At 42.3% G+C, this 19064-nt stretch overlaps 2 protein-coding genes and 1 non-coding gene across 12 annotated transcripts in view; 1 reads left to right on the top strand and 2 right to left on the bottom strand.

The window, feature by feature from the left end:
- The window catches only part of LOC145512908 (sialic acid-binding Ig-like lectin 6), a 27849-nt gene extending 18584 nt beyond the window's left edge, over positions 1-9265 (bottom strand). Inside the window, 2 exon segments of the mRNA XM_081507622.1 lie at positions 9033-9103; positions 9211-9265. Coding sequence (XP_081363748.1) covers positions 9033-9103; positions 9211-9265 — 126 coding nt within the window.
- Positions 4459-4565, bottom strand: LOC145515919 (U6 spliceosomal RNA). The gene has a single exon (XR_014061125.1). It is a non-coding gene; the product is annotated as a U6 spliceosomal RNA (small nuclear RNA).
- On the top strand, positions 9239-19064 carry ZNF175 (zinc finger protein 175). 10 transcript variants are annotated; one of them, XR_014060700.1, is made up of 6 exons: positions 9239-9318; positions 11108-11369; positions 12489-12615; positions 12987-13082; positions 13267-13349; positions 13448-14548. XR_014060700.1 is itself a non-coding variant. In XM_081514675.1 (6 exons), the coding sequence occupies exons 4-6, from the start codon at positions 12516-12518 to the stop codon at positions 18116-18118; spliced, it is 2010 nt and encodes a 669-aa protein (XP_081370801.1). In that variant the 5' UTR covers positions 9239-9313; positions 11232-11369; positions 11520-11607; positions 12489-12515; the 3' UTR covers positions 18119-19064. The 10 variants fall into 10 exon arrangements, 9 of the variants coding, with proteins under 9 accessions (XP_081370801.1, XP_081370800.1, XP_081370799.1 ...); XM_081514675.1 differs by lacking the exons at positions 13267-13349; positions 13448-14548 and adding exons at positions 11520-11607; positions 16305-19064 and having other exon boundaries at positions 9239-9313; positions 11232-11369; XM_081514674.1 differs by lacking the exons at positions 13267-13349; positions 13448-14548 and adding exons at positions 11520-11607; positions 16305-19064 and having other exon boundaries at positions 9239-9313.

Raw genomic sequence — 19064 nt, 5'->3', positions numbered from 1 at the left:
GGACCTCAACACTCACTCTCCAAGGTCTCTAGTCGAGTGGTTCCCATATGCTTCCATTAGGCCCCCATTTTACTGATTTCACAGGTCCTCAATCACTGGCCCCCTGAATGTATTACAGTGTGAACCTCAAAGCCCTCTGATTCCTAAGCTCCCGCTCCCAATCAGTCACTGCTTCCTACTGTCCCCTAAGCAGTGGATCACTTCCCTAAATGTCCCCCGGCCCCAGGGATGGTTCTCAAGAACCAGGGGACAGACACTGGAGGAGCAGATATGGACTCCCTGTTCCTGAGGCAAGCTGGATCCTCCTGCTGAGAGCAAACCACAAGGGGCCTTCTTTCCTTGTCCACAGGCCTTCCGTATTACCAAGGAAACCATGGTCTGGCTGATGAAGAAGTATATGTCTGTTAGAATAGATGTGCTGGGGAGAGTGATGAGGAATCTGTGGGATGAGTATTGGAGGTGTGTTCAGGGTGAGTGATGGAGGAGATTTACAGTGGGTGATGGGGAGCAGGGTCTTTGAGGAGAGTGATCTCTTCCAGGGCATTGGGAGGGGGGTGAATGATGGGGGCTGTGTAATGTGAGTGATGAGAGGGTCTTTGGGCTGAGTGACAGGGAGTCTGTGGGGTGAATGATGAGGTTCTGAGTGTTGGGGGCAAGTTGGATGTATGGTTCATGAAGTTTAACCCTCTCCTTTTGTTTTTCTGTATGTATGTGCATCAATACTTTTGTAACCATTAAACTCCAAGTGTAGTTTTACTGTTGGGTTTATATCATTGGTTCATGAGACTTGCTCATTTGAGGACAGTGAACATGCATCTGAGGAGGGACTTAAGTTTTGAAACTTACAGGAGATGAAGCTGGCTGAGCCCTTAGCACCTGCCTGGCACGTAGAAAACAGTGAATAAAATAAAAGTCATGTATTAGGTACCATGTTTAATTTCCACATAATCCTGTCAGCTAAATATTATGTTCATTATTATACCAATTCTGTGGATGAGGAAATGGAGGCCGAGTGCTGTTCCATAACTTGCCTTAAGGCCAAAAAGGAAGTAAAAGGATGTACGGGTAATCAGTCCAACATCTGCCTCATTCTAAACTGCACACAATCGCCACTATCCCATGTGGTTCCCTACATGATCACCATTTCCATTTCCTGTTGCCTTCAGACAGCTTAAGTTTTGGAGTGGCCATGTCTGTTGTGCCTACTCTGAGCTACTGGACATTTCACTGCCTATCCATGACACCCTACATAGCCCAGCCTTTCCAACAAAGATAAAAGTTAAATTCACCATACCCAACCTCGAACCATGACCTGGAAAACCCACAGATCTGTATCATATCAGGACACTGAATCACTGATTATCTTCCGTCTGGAGATAAGGCTGCCAGAGGATCCTGAAATGCCCCTGAGTCACTGACATGGCCAAAGCTCTGAAAATCATTAATCTATCTGATTGCTACTAATTTCACAAATCTCCAAATAATCCCCAACACAAGGCTCAAAACATGGCACTCCAATAGAAACCCATCAAGAATCTGTTCAACTGCCAGTCAGACTTTTACCACATTCTCTGGGACCCAAAGAAGAGCCAACAATGACCGTTTCCCCAAAGACTGTCAACACTCACCATCTGGAAGCAATGCAGTCACAAACTCCCATCACTGTCTCCTACACCTCCAGTCAACTGGCCTCAACATGCTCACAATTTCAGCTATCCTCAGCACCCCATGCTACCAACTCCTGTTACCACCCACTGGCCCCCCAAGTGTGCTACATGACCCTCAAGTCCTGCAGTCCCTGAAGCTCCCAGACTCTCAGTCAATTCCCAAACCCTATAGTCTCCCAAGCCATGAATCACTTCCCCACATGTCCTCCAATACCATCCACTAAGGCAGAAGGAGAAGGGTGCGACAGAGGATGAGATGGTTGGATGGCATCACTGACTCAATGGACATGAGTTTGAGCAAGCTCCGGGAGTTGGTGATGGACAGGGAAGCCTGACATGCTACAGTCCATGGGATCACAAAAAGTTGGACACGACTGAGTGACTGAACTGAACTGAACTGAAGGTCCTCTTAAGATACATGTTCACTGTTCTCAAATGAGCAAGCCCCTAGGAAAAGACAAAATAAAAACTGATATTAAGGTACATTTGGAATTTTAAAATTACAAAAACACTATATATGACAATTACCAAAAGTACATAAATAAAATATACAAAGTTGAAAAGTAATGAACTTATCATCCAATTTAAATTACAAAAAACACCCCCTTCACACACCTCACAGATCCTCCATCATTCATCCTGCAAATGACCCCAGCTGACCTCCTAGCACTACCCCACAGAACTCCCATCACTCACTCTGGAGACGCACCCATTATTCAACTCTCAGACCCCTTCCCCATTATTCTCCCCACAGAATCGTCACCACTTGCCACAAACAGACATCCCATCAATGATCCCACAAAAGCCCCCAAACAACCACACTATATCACCTCAGCTTCCCTCAAGCACTGTGTGGGTGAAAAATCTGTGGCAACATCAGTGAAACCGTCTCTCTAGGCCACTTCCGGTTTGTGTCAGAGTCCCAGCTTGACCTCTCTGACCACCATCTATCAAAACACATGTTCACTAGCATTTTTGAAGCTACTCGCTGCCAGTAGTTATCATGGCGCATGACAGGGTTTCTCTATTTCCTTTGTTCACGTTTATTCAATAGTTTCATCAGGCAAACAACTTGATCCCACCCATTTGAACTAGTTATTGGAGGCCGCCATCTTCAAAGTGTTATTCCCTACACCCAGGGGAGGAGTTTGGAGTCTCACAGAGGATGCAGTCTTGGAGATTATTTAACTTCTATGTAGAGTACATCAAGAGAAATGCTGGGCTGGACGCATCACAAGCTGGAATCAAGATCGCAGGAAGAAATACCAACAACCTCAGATATGCAGATGATACCACTCTAATGGCAGAAAGCCAAGAGGAACTAAAGAGCCTCCTGCTGAGGGTGAAAGAGGAGAGTGAAAAAGCTGGCTTAAAACTCAACATTCAAAAAATATAGATCATGGCATCCATTCCTATCACTTCATGGCAAATAGATGGGGAAAAAATGGAAACAATGAGAAACTTTATTTTCTTGGGCTCCAGAATCACTGTAGATGGAGACTGCAGCCATGAAATTAAAAGACACTTGCTCTTTGGAAGAAAAGCTATGACAAACCTAGACAGTGTATTAAAAAGCAAGGATATCACTTTGCCAACAAAGGTCCGTATAGTCAAAGCTGGTCTTTCCAGTAGTCATGTATGGATGTGAGAGCTGGACCATAAAGAACACCGAAGAATTGATGCTTTTGAACTGTGGTGTTGGAGAAGACTCTTGAGAGTCCTTTGGACTGCAAGGAGATCAATCAGTCAACCCTAAATGAAATCATTCCTGAATATTCATTAGAAGGACTGATGCTGAAGCTGAAGCTCCAATACTTTGGTCACCTGATGTGAAGAGCCGACACAATGGAAAAGACCCTGATGCTGGGGAAAGCTGAGGGCGGGAGGAGAAGGGCGCAACAGAGGATGAGATGGTTGGATGGCATCATCAACTCAATGAGTTTGCAAAAACTCCAGGAGATAGTGAAGGACAGGGAAGGCTGGGGTGCTGCAGTCCACGGGGTTGCAAAGTTGTACATGAATTAGCAACTGAACAATAACAACAAAGGGGAAAATATAGTTACTTGGGAAAATGCCAGTAAGTCCAGTTGGGCAGAATTTTCAGATGATTTTTCCATCATCAGAAGTGTAACCTAGAAAAGTGGACAATAGTGGCCATAAAGTCACAATGAGGCAGATTTCAGGAAATGGAGAGTGGGTGAGAGTGAGGATCTGAAGCAAAGAATCTGAAATGACCCTCCTCATTTATGATAACATGAAGCATTTCAGGGTCATGGGAAGGATAGGAGTTAGAAAGGAACTGCAAGGAGCAGGAATAACACAAAAATAACATCGAAATAACTTAGGCCTACAAATTGATGATTGTACAAGGAAACACATTTCAGACTAAGGGAAAATGGGGATGCTTGGGAAGTGAAACAAGAATGAAAGATCTGGGATGAACCCCAAGACTGGTAATGAGGCAGTAGATAAATAGACCCCAGGATGAGCAGCTGGAGTTTGTCTCCTGTGAAGAGATACTCCAAACCCACAGGACGTCTTCTCTCTTGGGAGAAGCTCAGAGGTTGGATACAGTCACTGCCAGAGAGGTTGCACAATGAAAAGAGAGGGGAAGAAATAAATACCCTGGATTTTACATTTTCTTCCTTGATGTATTTTTTAAAGAGAAAACAGGATGGTTTAATTTGTAGAGCCTAGTTGTTTGTTCTTGATTATAGCATTCAACATGTAAATTCAAGTCACCTCTTGGTACAGAAACGGCCCTCTTCTACTTTCTTGGGCAGTTAATCCAAAATATATGGAACGTTTCATGAATTTGTGTGTCATTCTTGCTGGGGCCATGCTAATCTTCTCTGTATAATTCCAATTTTAATATCCATGCTGCTGAATCGCGAGCACTTCCTCCTTGATTTTAATCTCTAGCATTTGACTAACTAACTGAACCTAGTGGGAGGCTAGCTAATAAAAATATCTGGAAAATGTAACCTGCAGGGGTAAATCCCATTAGGTCAGAGCAGTGTAGGGGAGGGACCAGGACACTAGCCAAGGACTGATCTGTACATCCACCCATCCTCTCCCATGGGTCCAGTTCAGGAGACCAGACATGAACCTGGACAGAGGTTATTTCCGGCTGAGAAAAGTCAGCAAGTATGACCTGATGTACAGACATGAGCTGTGGTGAGAGAAGTGCCTAGGAGATAGAGACTCCGTCCCTCTGAGCTTCTGTGTTCTGCCTCTCACCATGGCCAGAGGACAGGGAGTGGTTCCGTCCACAAACCCAACCATGCACCTCTTGCTGTTCAGTCGCTCAGTTGTGTCCAACTCTTTGTGACCCCATGGACTGCAGCACACCAGACTTCCCTGTCCTTCACTATCTCCTGGAGTTTTCGCAAACTTACGTCTATTGATTCGGTGATGCCATCCAACCATCTCATCCTCTGTCATCCCCTTCTCCTTCTGCCTTCAGTCATTCCCAGGTCTTTTCCAGTGAGTCGGCTCTTCACATCAGGTGGCCAAAGTATTGGAGCTTCAGCTCCAGTATCAGTCCTATCAATGAATATTCATGGTTGATTTCCTTTAGGATTGACTGGTTTGATCTTCTTGCTGTCCAAGGAACTCTCAAGAGTGTTCTCCAACACCACAGTTAGAAAGTCTCAACTCTTTGGTGCTCAGCCTTTTTTGTGGTCCAACGCTCACATCTGTACATGACTACTGGAAAAACTATAGCTTTGACTGTAGCTCCTCTAGGATCCTCCAATTCTGTGGGAAACTGTAAGAGGAGGTTATGGGCTAGGACTGAAGAGAATTCACCAAGACAAGGCCAGCCTCCCTTGGGATTTGGGGGCTTAGATGTAGATCATCTGAGGAAGAGCTTGCTCACCTATATTCAGATGATCCACAGGTGAGTATGAAGCTGGCCCCATGAGGATCCCCTTAAGCAGAGTCAAACCCAGGGGCTATGAAACACCTTGCTCTACAGATATAATAGTCATCTGAGCAAGAAGAGAGAATGAAGTTGAAAAAAGACAACTGTGTCGAGAAGTGGCCTTGGATTTTCAAGGCATGGACAATAATCCTAAAAGGCAAAAGGAAAGGAATGGGTATGGAAGTGTGGAGGGCAGAGGTGAAGAGAGGAAACCTTGGCAACATTACATGTAAATATGAATCCAATTAAATATAAACATAAATATAATTGTGTTTGTGTGCATATGTGTATACATTATAATACATACATTGTCAATCTAAATAAGTCTATATTTAAATAAACCCAGGAAGCAATGAGCAGACAGAAAGCACTTATTTGGGATCAAAGACTTGCAATTTGGGGCACACAAATTCAGGGAGCAACCAAACTGTGTCCCACATGGGAGTAAAAGTCAGGGGGTTTTAAAAGCAAAGAAAGGAGATTTGCATTACAAAGAATTTTCACTGGAGTTGGAGGCAGGATCTAGTGTTGGCTGAACATGCTTGAATGCTAAGGCTATAACTAGAGGGTGGAAAAAGTTCGTTGCTGTGACAAGTCGCAGGTGTTCTTGCAGAGATCTTGAAATATCTGTGGTTTGGCCTAGTTGAAAAGTTCAAGATTCCACCTGGTGGGGATGTGTGTAAGGTCCACCCCCTTAATGGCCTCCTAGCTCCATTAAGGAAAAAAAATACCCTTGACATAAGTGACTCCATTTTATTTCACATTTCACAACATCGTATATATTCTCAGAGTTGGGAATGCCAGAGTGATAAGCAAATAGTTAAAAGCTTTAAAGACATAAGTTCAACTTTATTTATATATGTAAGCAAATTTATTTATTTATACATTTAAATTTATTTTTTTATATTTATATAGTTCAACTATATAAAACAAAAAACATTTACAAATCCAAGGTAAATGAAATCAGAAGACAAGGACAAGCCAGGAGAATATATTCATAATCATTTTATAGACTAATGATTGTCATTCCTATATAAAAGAATTAATCCAAATCTTTAAGAAAAGAAATATACATTAATAATGATGAGACAGATATGAACAGCCATTGAATGGCAGAATGGCAGGAAAGATTGTTGTTGCTCAGTCATGTCCAACTCTCTGTGATCCCATGAACTACAGCACCCCAGGCTTTTCTTTCCTTCACTATCTCCCAAAGTTTGCTCATACTCATGTCCACTGAGTTGGTGATACCATCCAACCATCTCATCCTCTGTCGTCCCCTTCTCCTCCCCCCCTCAATCTTTCCCAGCATCAGGGTCTTTTCCAATGAATAGGCTCTTCAAGGCTCTTCACATCAGGTGGCCAAAGTATTGGAACTTCAGCTTCAGCATCAGTCCCTCCAATGAATATTCAGGGTTGGCAGAACAGATTAGAATGGAAAGTAGTAATCATTATGAAACCTACTTAAAAATACTTCACTTTCAAGTCTATAATAAGAAATTCTAGTTAAAACCATAATGGGTACATTTTTCATTGGTAAGATAGAAAGATCCAAATCAGTGCTAATGCACACTGCTGTTGAGGTTGGAGAGAAGCAGAGATGAATCACATTATAGGGGATGGTGATGCTAATTGGCACAACCTCCTGGAGAGTCATTTGGCCATACTGTATCTATCAACACTGGTAATGTATGTGCCCGCTGACTGAGGAATTCAAATTCACACAGACATTTTAGCAGACAGGCATACCTTGGGGATAGTTCAGGTTCACAATAAAGCAAATACCTCAATAAAGTGAGGCAAACAATATTTTTTCTTCCAGTGCATAAAAGTTATGTTTACGCTATATTTTCACATTACACAGTCCAGTGAGTGTGCAATAGCAATATGTCTCTAAAAAAAAATATGTACAGGGCTTCCCTGGTGGCGTGGTGGTAAAGAATCCTCCTGCCAATGCCGGAAACGCAGTTTCTATCCCTAGTCCAGGACGATCCCACATGTCACAGAGCAACTAAACCTGATTACCACAACTACTATGACTGTGCTCTAGAGCCCGGCAGCCCATGTGCCACAACTGTTGCAGGAAGGGGAACCCCTTCCAGGGCCCAAAACTGGGCTCTTGTCTAACACTCAGAAATGAATTGTCCGAGGAGACACATGTGCTGACAAAGCAAGAGATTTTATTGGGAAAGGGCACCCGGGTGGAGAGCAGTAGGGTAAGGGAACCCAGGAGAACAGCTCTGCCGCTTGGCTCAGTCTTGGGTTTTACGGCGATGGGATTAGTTTCCGGGTGGTCTTTGGCCAATCATTCTAATTCAGAGTCTTTTCCTGGTGGCGCAGGCATCGCTCAGCCAAGATGGATGCTAGCAAGAGGGATTCTGGGAAGTGGACAGACACGCGGTGTCTCCTTTTGACCTTTCCCGAACTCTTCCAGTTGGTGGTGGCTTATTAGTTCCATATTCTTTAACAGGATCTCCTGTCATAAAACAACTCATGCGAATGGTTACTATGGTGCCTGACCAAGGTGGGCGGTTTCAATCAGTGTGCTTCCCCTAATACAACTACTTAAGTCCACACACCAAGAGCCCATGCTCCGCAACAAGAGAAGCCATTGCAATGAGAGAAGCCCAAACACCACGATGAGAGAGTAGCCCTTGCTCACCTCAACACCTCAAGGGCTGTTGCTGCAGTCCTTGCAGCAACAAAGACCCAGTAGTGCTAAAAATAAATGAAAATAAATATTTCTTAATGTACAAAGCTTAATTCAAAAATACTTATTTGCTAAAATATGCTAACCATCATTTGAGACTTTGGGGAGTTGTAATCTTTTTAGTAGTAACATCAAAGATCACTATCACAAATCACCATAAAAATATAATAATAAAAAGTTTGAAATACTGCAATAAATACCAAAATGTGACACAGAGACATGAAGTGAGCAAATGCTGTTGGAAAAATGGCGCTAACAGACTTGCTCTACACTGGGCTGCCCCAAACCTTCAACTTGTTTTTAAAAAAAGGTGGGGGCAATATCTGTGAAGCACAATGAAGAACAATAAAATGACAAATGCCTTAGGCCTCTCAAAAATCACCTCATTAACGTCACAAAAGATTCTTTAAAGGCTCTCATAACTAAGGAAATCACGAAGCTTTTAGGAGTTCTCTGCCAAGCTTTTAGGAGTTCTCTGTCAAGCTCTGCACCTTTGGGCTCCCGACAGATCTCTGCTTCTCTGGGCAGTCTTGACAGGGAAGAAGAGGCCAGATGGTGAGAAAGGGGCTTTAAATCAGTGTGAAAAGTACAGAGAAAGGATATTTTTCAGAATGTGCCACGCTATTTTTCTCCTAGAACTACACACGTATTTAATTGGTCCCTCGCCAATGGGAAACAACACGAAGACTTCAACTCTATGAAGATTGCCTAGTGCTTTCCCTGGCCGTACGGCTTTGAAAATGGCGTCCTCCTTAATATAATCCTTATGGGCGCGGCCATGTTGTTCTCCCGACACGGTCCCTGAGGGAAAATGAAACGCGGAATAGACCAACGGACTTGATACGCCATGATAACTATTGGCAGACAGTGGCTTCCAAGGTGCTAGTGAGCATGAGCAACGTTCAAACACAGCCTCCCAAATCCTGACAGGAATTCGAATCGGAAGTGGCCCAGAGCGGCCATTTCGCTTCTGTTGTCAGCTCTTCTAACCTGTGAATCGCCTGTCGGATGGTGAGGTGATTTGGAACATTAGCAATGGGGAATCCGCGGGGTCGATGAGGGGGAATCCGCTTGGTGTGAGTGATGTTGGGAATTGGGGGCCGAGTGATGGGGGTCTGTGGAATGAGTGATGTCGGGTTTGCGGAGTGAGTGATGGGGTTCTTAGTGATGGGAGCTGTAGGGTAAGTGGGGTTTTCTAATTTAAGTTTAATGCTTGGCTCGTTGATTTTCACTCTTTCTTGCGTTATTTCTGTATGTAAAGAAGTATTTTTTAACTTGAATTCCAAGTGTACTTTAATACCAGATTTTATATTGTTGGCCCATGAAATTTGTTTTTACGATAGTGAACATGGGTCTTAAGAGGGCCTTGGCATGGTACTGGGAACCATTTGGGGAAGTGATCCACTGCTTGGGGGACTGTAGGAGACAATGATTGACTGGGAGCAGGAGCTTTGAGGGTCACATTGTAACACATTCGAGGGAGACAGTGATTGACGGAGGATCTGTGAAATCAGTAAAGTGTTTGAGGTGCCAAGGGCAGTATTTGGGAACCAGTTGATGGGAGACCTAGTGGGCCATTGATGGAGGTTTGTGAAGCTGATTGATTTGCTTTCTGGGCAGTGAGTGTTGTCCTTTGGAAATGAATGAATGGGTCAGTGTTGGTCTCAACTTGGGTTTCTGTGGACATGGTTAAGGATAAGTGATTGGGTGTTGAGCAAATCAATGATAGTTTCCTCCTGGGGTGCATTATTTGGAACCCTATGTTGGGGATTATATAATGGTGATTGGGAGTCCTAGTACATGTCTGCAGGTTTTCCAAGTGAAGGTGGGGTTCCATACATTGAATTTGAGTTTTGTCAGAAAAGGTTGAGCTGTCTGTATTATGGATGGGCACTGAAATCTCCAGAACCTCAGTTCCAGACATGGGCTACTTGAAGCCTAAGCTCTCTGAAGGCAACAGGAAATGTACATGGTGTTTCTGGAAATTGACTATGTAGAAGACCACGTGTGATAGTGGCAAATGTGTGCAGTTTAAAATGAGGCAGACCTGGGACGCCTCAGAATTCCCTTTGGAGACTGAGTGACCTTAGGCAAATTAGGTAACAGCAGTCAGCTTCAGTTTTCCTCATCCACGAAATGGGTATGAAAGTTGCTCAGTCTGACTCTTTATGACCCCATGAACTATACAGTCCATGGAATTTTCTAGGCCAGAATACTGGAGTGGGTAGCCTTTCCCTTCTCCAGGGGATCTTCCAACCCAGGAATCAAACCAGGGTCTCCTGCATTGCAGGCAGATTCTTTACCAACTGAGCTATCAGGGAAGCCCTCAAATGGGTATAATAATGATATTTAGCTGACAGGGTGGTGTGAGAATTACTCAAGGTATCTGATACCTGACTCAGCAACTTGCTGATTTTTATTCAGCAAGTAATAAATAAAATAATTTTTATTTTATTTTTTATTGTTTATCATGTGCCAGGTTATGAGGTTCTGAGGACTTGACAAACCTCATCTCATGGAAGTTTCTCAATGTCTATGATAAATACCTTCCTCTTCATTTTGGAAACTGCCACTAAAATAATATCTTTCTCTTCTCATAGTTAAAAGGTATGCCAGAGCTGCAATTAAACCTTCATGAATTTTAGTCCAAATCTCTTCACTTTTCTTATTTCTTACCCCAATAGATAGGTTCCTGAGTTTTGTTTACCCTCATGTTGTGAACACAGTGACTTTCACCTAATGGCCCTCAGAAATTCCTGTGGAGTGGATATTAGATGAGTAATGATGTGGTTACTGCCTTTCCAGAATTTCCTATGGCCCTCCAGAGCCCCTGGGTCAGGCCACATCACAGAGACTGCAGGATCTCCCTACACAGCTCAGGTTGACTCTTCCCAGCAGCTCTGATTGGAGCCTTCTGATGCCCACCCAGCTCCAGGCTCCTGGGAAGAGTGGAGTTGTCAGCAAAAGAGACCAAGAATTGAAGCCCAGAAGGGACATGCTTGCTGATGCAAATTTGCCCCAGAGGCCCCAAGTCTTGGGTTCAGAGGAGCAGGATGGATCGTATGAGGTAAGCAGGAGCCACCCCCACCCAAGGGGCAGTTCTCCGCAACTTGAGGGCAGGCACAGGAAGAGCAGACTCTGGACTCCCTGCGTCCAGACAATCTGGATTCTTCTGCGGTGAGCAGAGCACTGATAGCTAATGTTTCCTCATCCACAGGCACTGTGTCTTATAGAGGAAACTGAACTGACTGATGCAGGAGGATGTGTAGGAGAAGAGGGTTGGCCCTGGGGCAGAGGAAGAAAAGGTAGCTCCAGCCACAGGGCAGGAAATGCTGACTCCTTCCTGCTCAGCACAGGCATTTTTCACCCATATGTTCATCCTCTATCCACTGCTGGGTCTTTGCATTGTTTCAGCTGATCCCCACCTGACTCCCCCTCACTGGAGATTGGCTGGTTTCTCCTCTGTCCTCAGAATTTACAGTCATAGGATACTAGAGCAAGAACTGGCTTTTAAGGACTGTGAGGTTTTTCCTCTTTTAAAAGATAAAATAAAAGTGCCCAGGAATAATGCAGATATTAATATTTGATATTTTGGAATGAGGAAGCAGGGTTCTTGGTTATACTCTTCCTGAAATTCTAAGTTGTTCTGTGTATTTCATGACCTTTCGTGTGTTTTTAAAATAAAATTGACCCACTCTAAGGACCTCATTTTAACTCTGTTACCACTTTAAATACTGTGTATCTCCAAATACAGGCCCATTTTGAGGTTCTGGGGGTTAGGACTTCATATGAATGAGTGGGGGGGGGGTCACAATTCAGCCCATAATAGTGGCAAACACTGCCTTGTAGAAAAATGTATTTCATTTTCTGTTGGAGTTGGCTGAATTTTAAGAGCATTTCATGTACAGTTAAGGTGTTAAGATGCATGATATTGGGTTGGCCAAAAAGTTTGTTCAGGAATGTATGGAAACCACAAACTTTTTGGCCAACCTAATCCTTATTAGCTTTGTTCTTATTTTAATATTAAAAATATTGTTTTCTTGCCCTGATTCTGATTTCATACAATATGAAACAGGTAGTTAGTGGGAAGCCATATATATCATAGTGAAGTCATTAAAAACACACCCTTGTATGTAAGTTCACCAGTGATGACTAATTCTCATTGAGCTGGGGTATGTTGTTATAGGGGTTAGTGTCTGTTGAGGATGTGACCATGGACTTCAGCAGGGAGGAGTGGCAGCAACTGGACCCTGCCCAGAGACACCTGTATCAGGATGTGATGCTAGAGATCTATAGCCACTTCTTCTCCGTGGGTGAGCACACCTGACCTGGGACTCTTGAACGGGCCTCCATGAGGAGATGTCGTTTCTTCTTGTGGCATGCAGTGGGACATCTGAAGAATGTAATCAGTTTGTCCTGGGCTTGTCCCAAATTGTTCATTCCTCTTGGGCATCTTTGAATGTTACTTTGTTCCTAATGACAGATGCGTCAATGAAAGAAAGCTTCATTGAATGGCCTCTGAAGCCCAATGTAGTTGTGTCCGACTCTTCTCGACCCCATGGACTGTAGCCCATCAGGCTCCTTTGTCCATGGGATTCTCCAGTCAAAATACTGGAGTGAGTTGCCATGCCCTTCTCTGAAGCCCAATACCACATCCTAATGCAATATCTTTTCTTATTCACAGGGTATCACATTCCCAACCCAGAGATCATTTTCAGGATTGAAGAAGGAAAGGAGCCATGGGTGAGGGAGACTGAACTCCCATGTCAGAGGTATCATGGTGAGTGACTGTCAAGTCGTGTAGATCCATGAGGGGCCATTATTCAACCTACCACACTTATCCATTCCCCAATGGTGGACACACGTTATCTCCTACTCCTTGAAACTAATGCTGCCATACATTATTTTATAATGTATGGCATTAAGGCTAATGCTGCCATACATTATTTTGTAAATGTCCATAGGGGCCAACATAAGAATTTCTCAGAGGTGAATAGTCAAGGGGGATTGCCTGATCACTGGATATGACTACACTTAATCTGGCTAAGTAAATCATTTGTGCATCTTGTTTGCCAACATATATAATATTTATCAAATTTCTCATTTATGGCCCATGTTATGATAGAGCTGTTTTCTTTTTTCTAGGAACAGAGCATTTCATCATATCTGTTATCTGATTGGATTTTCCATCTGTATATTGCTTTTGTCATCCCATTTTATCCCTTTGTGGAATTTCCTGAAGGCCTTTTTATTTGTCCTCTGAACTCATTTTTTTCCTGCACTGAACCCTTCGTCTTTATCCCTAATTGTGGTGCCTCCAACTTGGGCCCCTGTACTTCCCTCTGGTCATCCCTTCATAGAGGAATTACTTTAAAGGACCCTTCTATTTTCAACACTTAAGCCTAAAATTTTTTTTCCTGGTGATCCCTTATCAGTGCCTCCAGTCCCCATGCCTAAACCATGTTCTCTTATTTAGCTTCATTGTGGACAGTTCCTGTGGGGTGTCTCATTTCCTTTATTTTGAGGAAATCAGAAATTAGAATCATTATGCACATCAGACTGGAGAAGGGAATGGCAATCCACTCCAGTATTCTTGTCTGGAGAATCCCATAGACAGAGGAGCCGGGTGGGCCACAGTCCATGGGGTCGCAAAGAGTCAGACACGACTGAGCGACTAACACTACTACTACTACTATGCACATCAGAAATTCTTCTCGCCTTATACGTTTTGTCCAGAAGATTCTTCTGTTTCTTGGCTCTCTCATCTTAGTCTTCTAACTTGTTATTTTAGAAATTCTACTATATTTTCTTTTTAAAGCACAGTTTAGTTGACTCTTTTTCTTAATTCCAGGGGTATCACCATAAACCAGCTATTTTCTTATGCTTGGGTTATTTTGTTCCTAATGGGATTTGTGGATTCCCAGTCATCATGAGTTCAGTCAAGATGACATTGGTAGATTACCTCAAAGATTGATTTCTTTTTCTCAGATTTTAATGCTATATATATATATATATAGACACATACACATACATACATACTAAAAATAGCAAAAATAAAGAGAATTCTCATGTTTTTAAAAAAGTGATAGATGACAGAGGTTTGGGAACAGGACAAGGGTCTGGGATACAGTTTATCCAAGTGATTGAACGAGAAAAGAAAACAAGATGTGATGGTCTTAACCATACTTAGTGTTTAAATCTCTGATAGGATAAAGTAATAGTAAAATTCAGTGACCTTTTTTTAAAGAATCTATTGTGTCTTATGTTCTTACTAGTAAACTAGATGATCAGTGACTCCCATTCTTAACCGAAAAATGGTATATTGAGTAGCATTAAGCTGAAAGTTATAACAAAGAGACCAAGGTCCAGTATAATAATTTCCAGAATAATTTTCCCCCTATAAAACACTTATAAAAGTCAGGTCAGCAGGAAGCCTTACATTTTGTATTCATTCAGGTGTTTAAGTTTTTCTCTTGTCATTGCAGTACCATCTTTTATGATGCTGTCGATCTGCGGGATTGAATGCATTGCAACCAAAGCCAGGTTCTTCTAGGCAGAAAAGGGGTGGGAGGGTACTGAGAAACTGTAATGTATTACTCTAGCTAGAAGCGGTACATAATGTTGTGTGCCCATTCTGTCAGCAAAAACAGTCTCACCATCACATATCACCGCAAAGGAAATTGTGAGTCATTACGTGGCTTGGCTGCCATGTGCCTGGCCGCAGTTAACCTCTGTGGAAGAGGGTGAAACAGATTCTAGGGGACAGCATGCTTGTCCAGTCTTCCAGTTTACCCTTCTTGGGATATGTACATTCCTAAGTTCAGGGAAACAAACTTCAGTTTCATAGAATTGAGAGTTTGAATATAGGTATTCTTTCACTGCTTGGCTATGTCAGGATTGATGCTTTAATAGTCTGTCAGAGGATATCTAGGGCTGAATGATTTTGGTATTGTTTCCAATGAGTAGAAGGCAGCTGGGAGATTAATCACAATGTAGATTTTTCACGAAAACCTATACAGATGGTCCCTGACTTGTGGTGGTTCAATTTATGATTTTTCAACTTTACAATGTTGTGAAAGTCATACACATTTAGTACAAACTATATTTTGAATTGTAAATTTTTATCTTTTCCCAGGCCAGTGATACACAGTACTATACTCTCATGATGCCAGGCTCCCAGTCAGCCACATGATCATAAAGGGAAACAACCAATACACTTACCCTTCTGTACCCAGATAACCACTCGATTTTTCACTTTCAGTACAGTATTCAATAAATTGCGTGAAATATTCAACACTTTATTATAAAATAGGTCTTTTGTTAGATGCTTTTGCTCAACCTTAGGCTAACATAAGTTTTCTAAGCACATTTACAGTAGGCTGGGTTAAGCTTTGTTCAGTAGGTTAGGTGTATTCAGTTCACTTCTGATTTATGATATTTTAAACTTATGATGGACTTATCAGGACTTAACTCTATTGTAAGTCGAGAAAGCTCTGCACTCTGAACCCCTCCTTCAAGCTTTAGCTATGCACAGATACTGCTCTATGACACTCTTGTTCTCTTTTACCCTGTAGTCATTCTACTAGGTCTGGGTATCTAGATCACCTGCATGAGTGGAGTTGGGTTGCCTTTGTTAAAATCTTAACTTTCTCCATGGCTGAGCAAAGTGATTTTGGCTAATTATTTAACCATTCTATTTCCTTTGCTTCATGTGGAAATCCAGGATAATAAGTAGTTAACTCCTGAGATTGTTGTGAGGATTGAATGAGCTTATGTGTGCATCACACGGAACATTGCCTAGCAAATCTAGATGCTATACAGATAAGTGCTTGACATATAGTAAGGGCTGTGTGACTGTCTTCTCTCATGATCACTATAAGCACCACCACTGGTATATGACTCAGCAGTTTCCCCATGCACAATCTCAATCAGCTCCACGTGACTTCTGCTCTATCCTTTGCTAATTGTTCACTGTATCTATTTCACCTTGTTCTCCTTCTAGAAGGGGAGTTTGGGCTTGAAACCCCACATCAGGAAATTTCTGAAGAAGCTTCATTTCACAATGAGATGATGTGTGGAGTCACAAGAGATGGTTCATGGTGTTCCATTTTAGAAGAACTGTGGGAACAAGCTGACCAAATAGAGAGAGATCCAAAAAATCAAAATAAACCTTCACATCAGGGGGTTTTCTTCAATAAGAAAACACTGAACACAGAGAGGGACTGTGACTACAAGGACCCTGGAAAAGTCATCCAGGCAAGGCCCCAGCTTGTTTCTTCACAAAAGGGACCTCATAAACATTGCTCATTTGCAAAAAGGTTGAAGCTTAACCTAGAAGCAACTCATCAAAATCAAAACAGTACCACAAAACACCTTGATGATATGGTTGGATCTGGTCAGCCAGTCACCCATAGCTCTTCCAGTGCCAGCTGCAAGAATACTCACAAAGGAGAGAACTTCCGTGAAGGTAATACATGTACAAAAACCTTCAGCCAGAAACAGTTACTCACACAACATCAAGTTCACACTCAGGAAAAACCAGATAAGTGTACTGAATGTGGCAGGGACTTCACCCACAAGTCACACCTCCTTGAGCAACAGAGATTCCATAGTGTAGAAAACCTCCAGGAATGTGGTAAATGTGGGAAAGCCTTCACCTCACAACCAAAACTCGGGGTCTGTGTGACAGATCATACGGGTAACATACCGTATATATGTAAGGAATGTGGAAAACTCTTCATTCAGAGGCCAGAATTGGTTACACACCAGAGAACTCATACTAGAAAGAAGCCCCATAAATGCCATGAATGTGGAAAAACTTTCTTCCAGATGTTATCTCTCTTCAGACATCAGAGAACTCATACGAGAGAAAAACTCTATGAATGCAGTGAATGTGGTAAAGGCTTCTCCCAGAATTCAACTCTCAGTATACATCAGAAAATCCACACTGGCGAGCGACAGTATGTATGCAGTGAATGTGGGAAGGCCTTCACCCAGAAGTCAACACTCAGCTTGCACCAGAGAATCCATTCAGGGGAGAAGTCTTATGTGTGTATTGAATGTGGCCAGGCCTTTATCCAGAAGGCGCACCTGATTGTACATCAGCGAAGTCACACTGGAGAGAAGCCTTATCAGTGTCACAGCTGTGGGAAATCCTTCATTTCCAAGTCACAACTTGATATACATCATCGAATCCACACTGGGGAGAAACCTTATGAATGCAGTGACTGTGGGAAGACCTTCACCCAAAAGTCACACCTCAACATACACCAGAAAATTCACACTGGAGAAAGACACCACGTGTGCAGTGAATGCGGGAAGGCCTTCAACCAGAAGTCAATCCTCAGCATGCATCAGCGAATTCACACCGGAGAGAAGCCTTACAAATGCAGTGACTGTGGGAAAGCCTTTACTTCCAAGTCACAGTTCAGAGAGCATCAGCGGATCCACACGGGAGAGAAACCCTACGTATGCGCTGCATGTGGGAAGGCTTTCAATGGTAGGTCAAATTTCCATAAACATCAGATGACTCACAATAGAGAGAGAACCTTTGCCTGTTACAAGTGTGGGAACACCTTCGTCGAGAAATCAGAGTTAATCACACATCAGAGAACGCATATTGGAGAGAAACCTTATGAATGCTGTGACTGTGGGAAATCCTTCAGTAGGAAACCACAACTCAAAGTGCATCAACGAATTCACACAGGAGAGAGACCTTATGTGTGTTCCAAGTGTGGGAAGAGCTTCAACAACAGGTCAAATTTTAATAAACACCAGACAACTCACACGAGAGACAAATCTTACAAAAGCAGTTAATCTGTGCAAGGCTTTACCCAGAAGTCAATTCCTAGTATGCATAAACATCAATGAAACTAACTGAATTTCTTGAAGAAGAAAAAACATGAGGCAGATATAATCATATATTATAGAATTCGTGCTTCAGAAAATCTCTAGGGATGCACTGCATGTCTCCAAGTTACACATATTTTATGTAAGGGAAATTATTCAGGAAAGAACTTTTAAGAATGAGTGGAAATGTCTATATTTGTACTAGCTTCATTAAAAGTTATAAAATTCATTTGAGGAAGAAACCCTGACTAATACTTTGAGAAAAGAGTCTCTATAGAGTAAGACAGATTGTTACCAGATTATTTACAGGAAAATTTGTGGGAATTTATATTAATGATAACCCTATTTAATGTGGAATATCATTATTTTTAGGCTGCCAGCAAACTAAATGATGACTTGGCAATATTATGTATATGTGTGTGTATCTGTATACTTATGTATATATATTTATGTCTGCAGGTCAGCATACACACACACACACACACACACATACACACACACACATACTCAATTCTGTAGTTTTTCCTACAGAATTCACTGTGTAACCAGAAGTGTTAATTATACATTTTTAAAAAGAACCTAACAATTGTTTAATCAGATTTACTCCCTATTGAATATACATCCTGAGTTTGCACAGTCAATAATTATTCTTTATGTACACAGATGAATGTACCTTTTTTGGTAAATGCATAAATGTGATTCTGATATTCATAGTGTAGCTTTTCTCTTCTTTCATGATTAGTTCAGCTCTACTCTCCCCTTTCTACCTCCACCATCTATGGCGAACCTTTTAGTCTGGAGTCTTTTATATGTTTATACAGGCTCCTATCATCTATGTCAGGAGTCAGCAAACTGGCCATCAGCCAAATCTGGTTGGCCACACGTTTTTTAAATAAAGTTTTATTGGAACACA

This window comes from Giraffa tippelskirchi, chromosome 7, assembly GCF_054371585.1.
Source record: "Giraffa tippelskirchi isolate mGirTip1 chromosome 7, T2T-mGirTip1v1.2.pri, whole genome shotgun sequence".
In the NCBI taxonomy this organism is placed as follows: Eukaryota; Metazoa; Chordata; class Mammalia; order Artiodactyla; family Giraffidae; genus Giraffa; species Giraffa tippelskirchi.
This window is presented reverse-complemented; position numbering and strand designations above follow the sequence as displayed.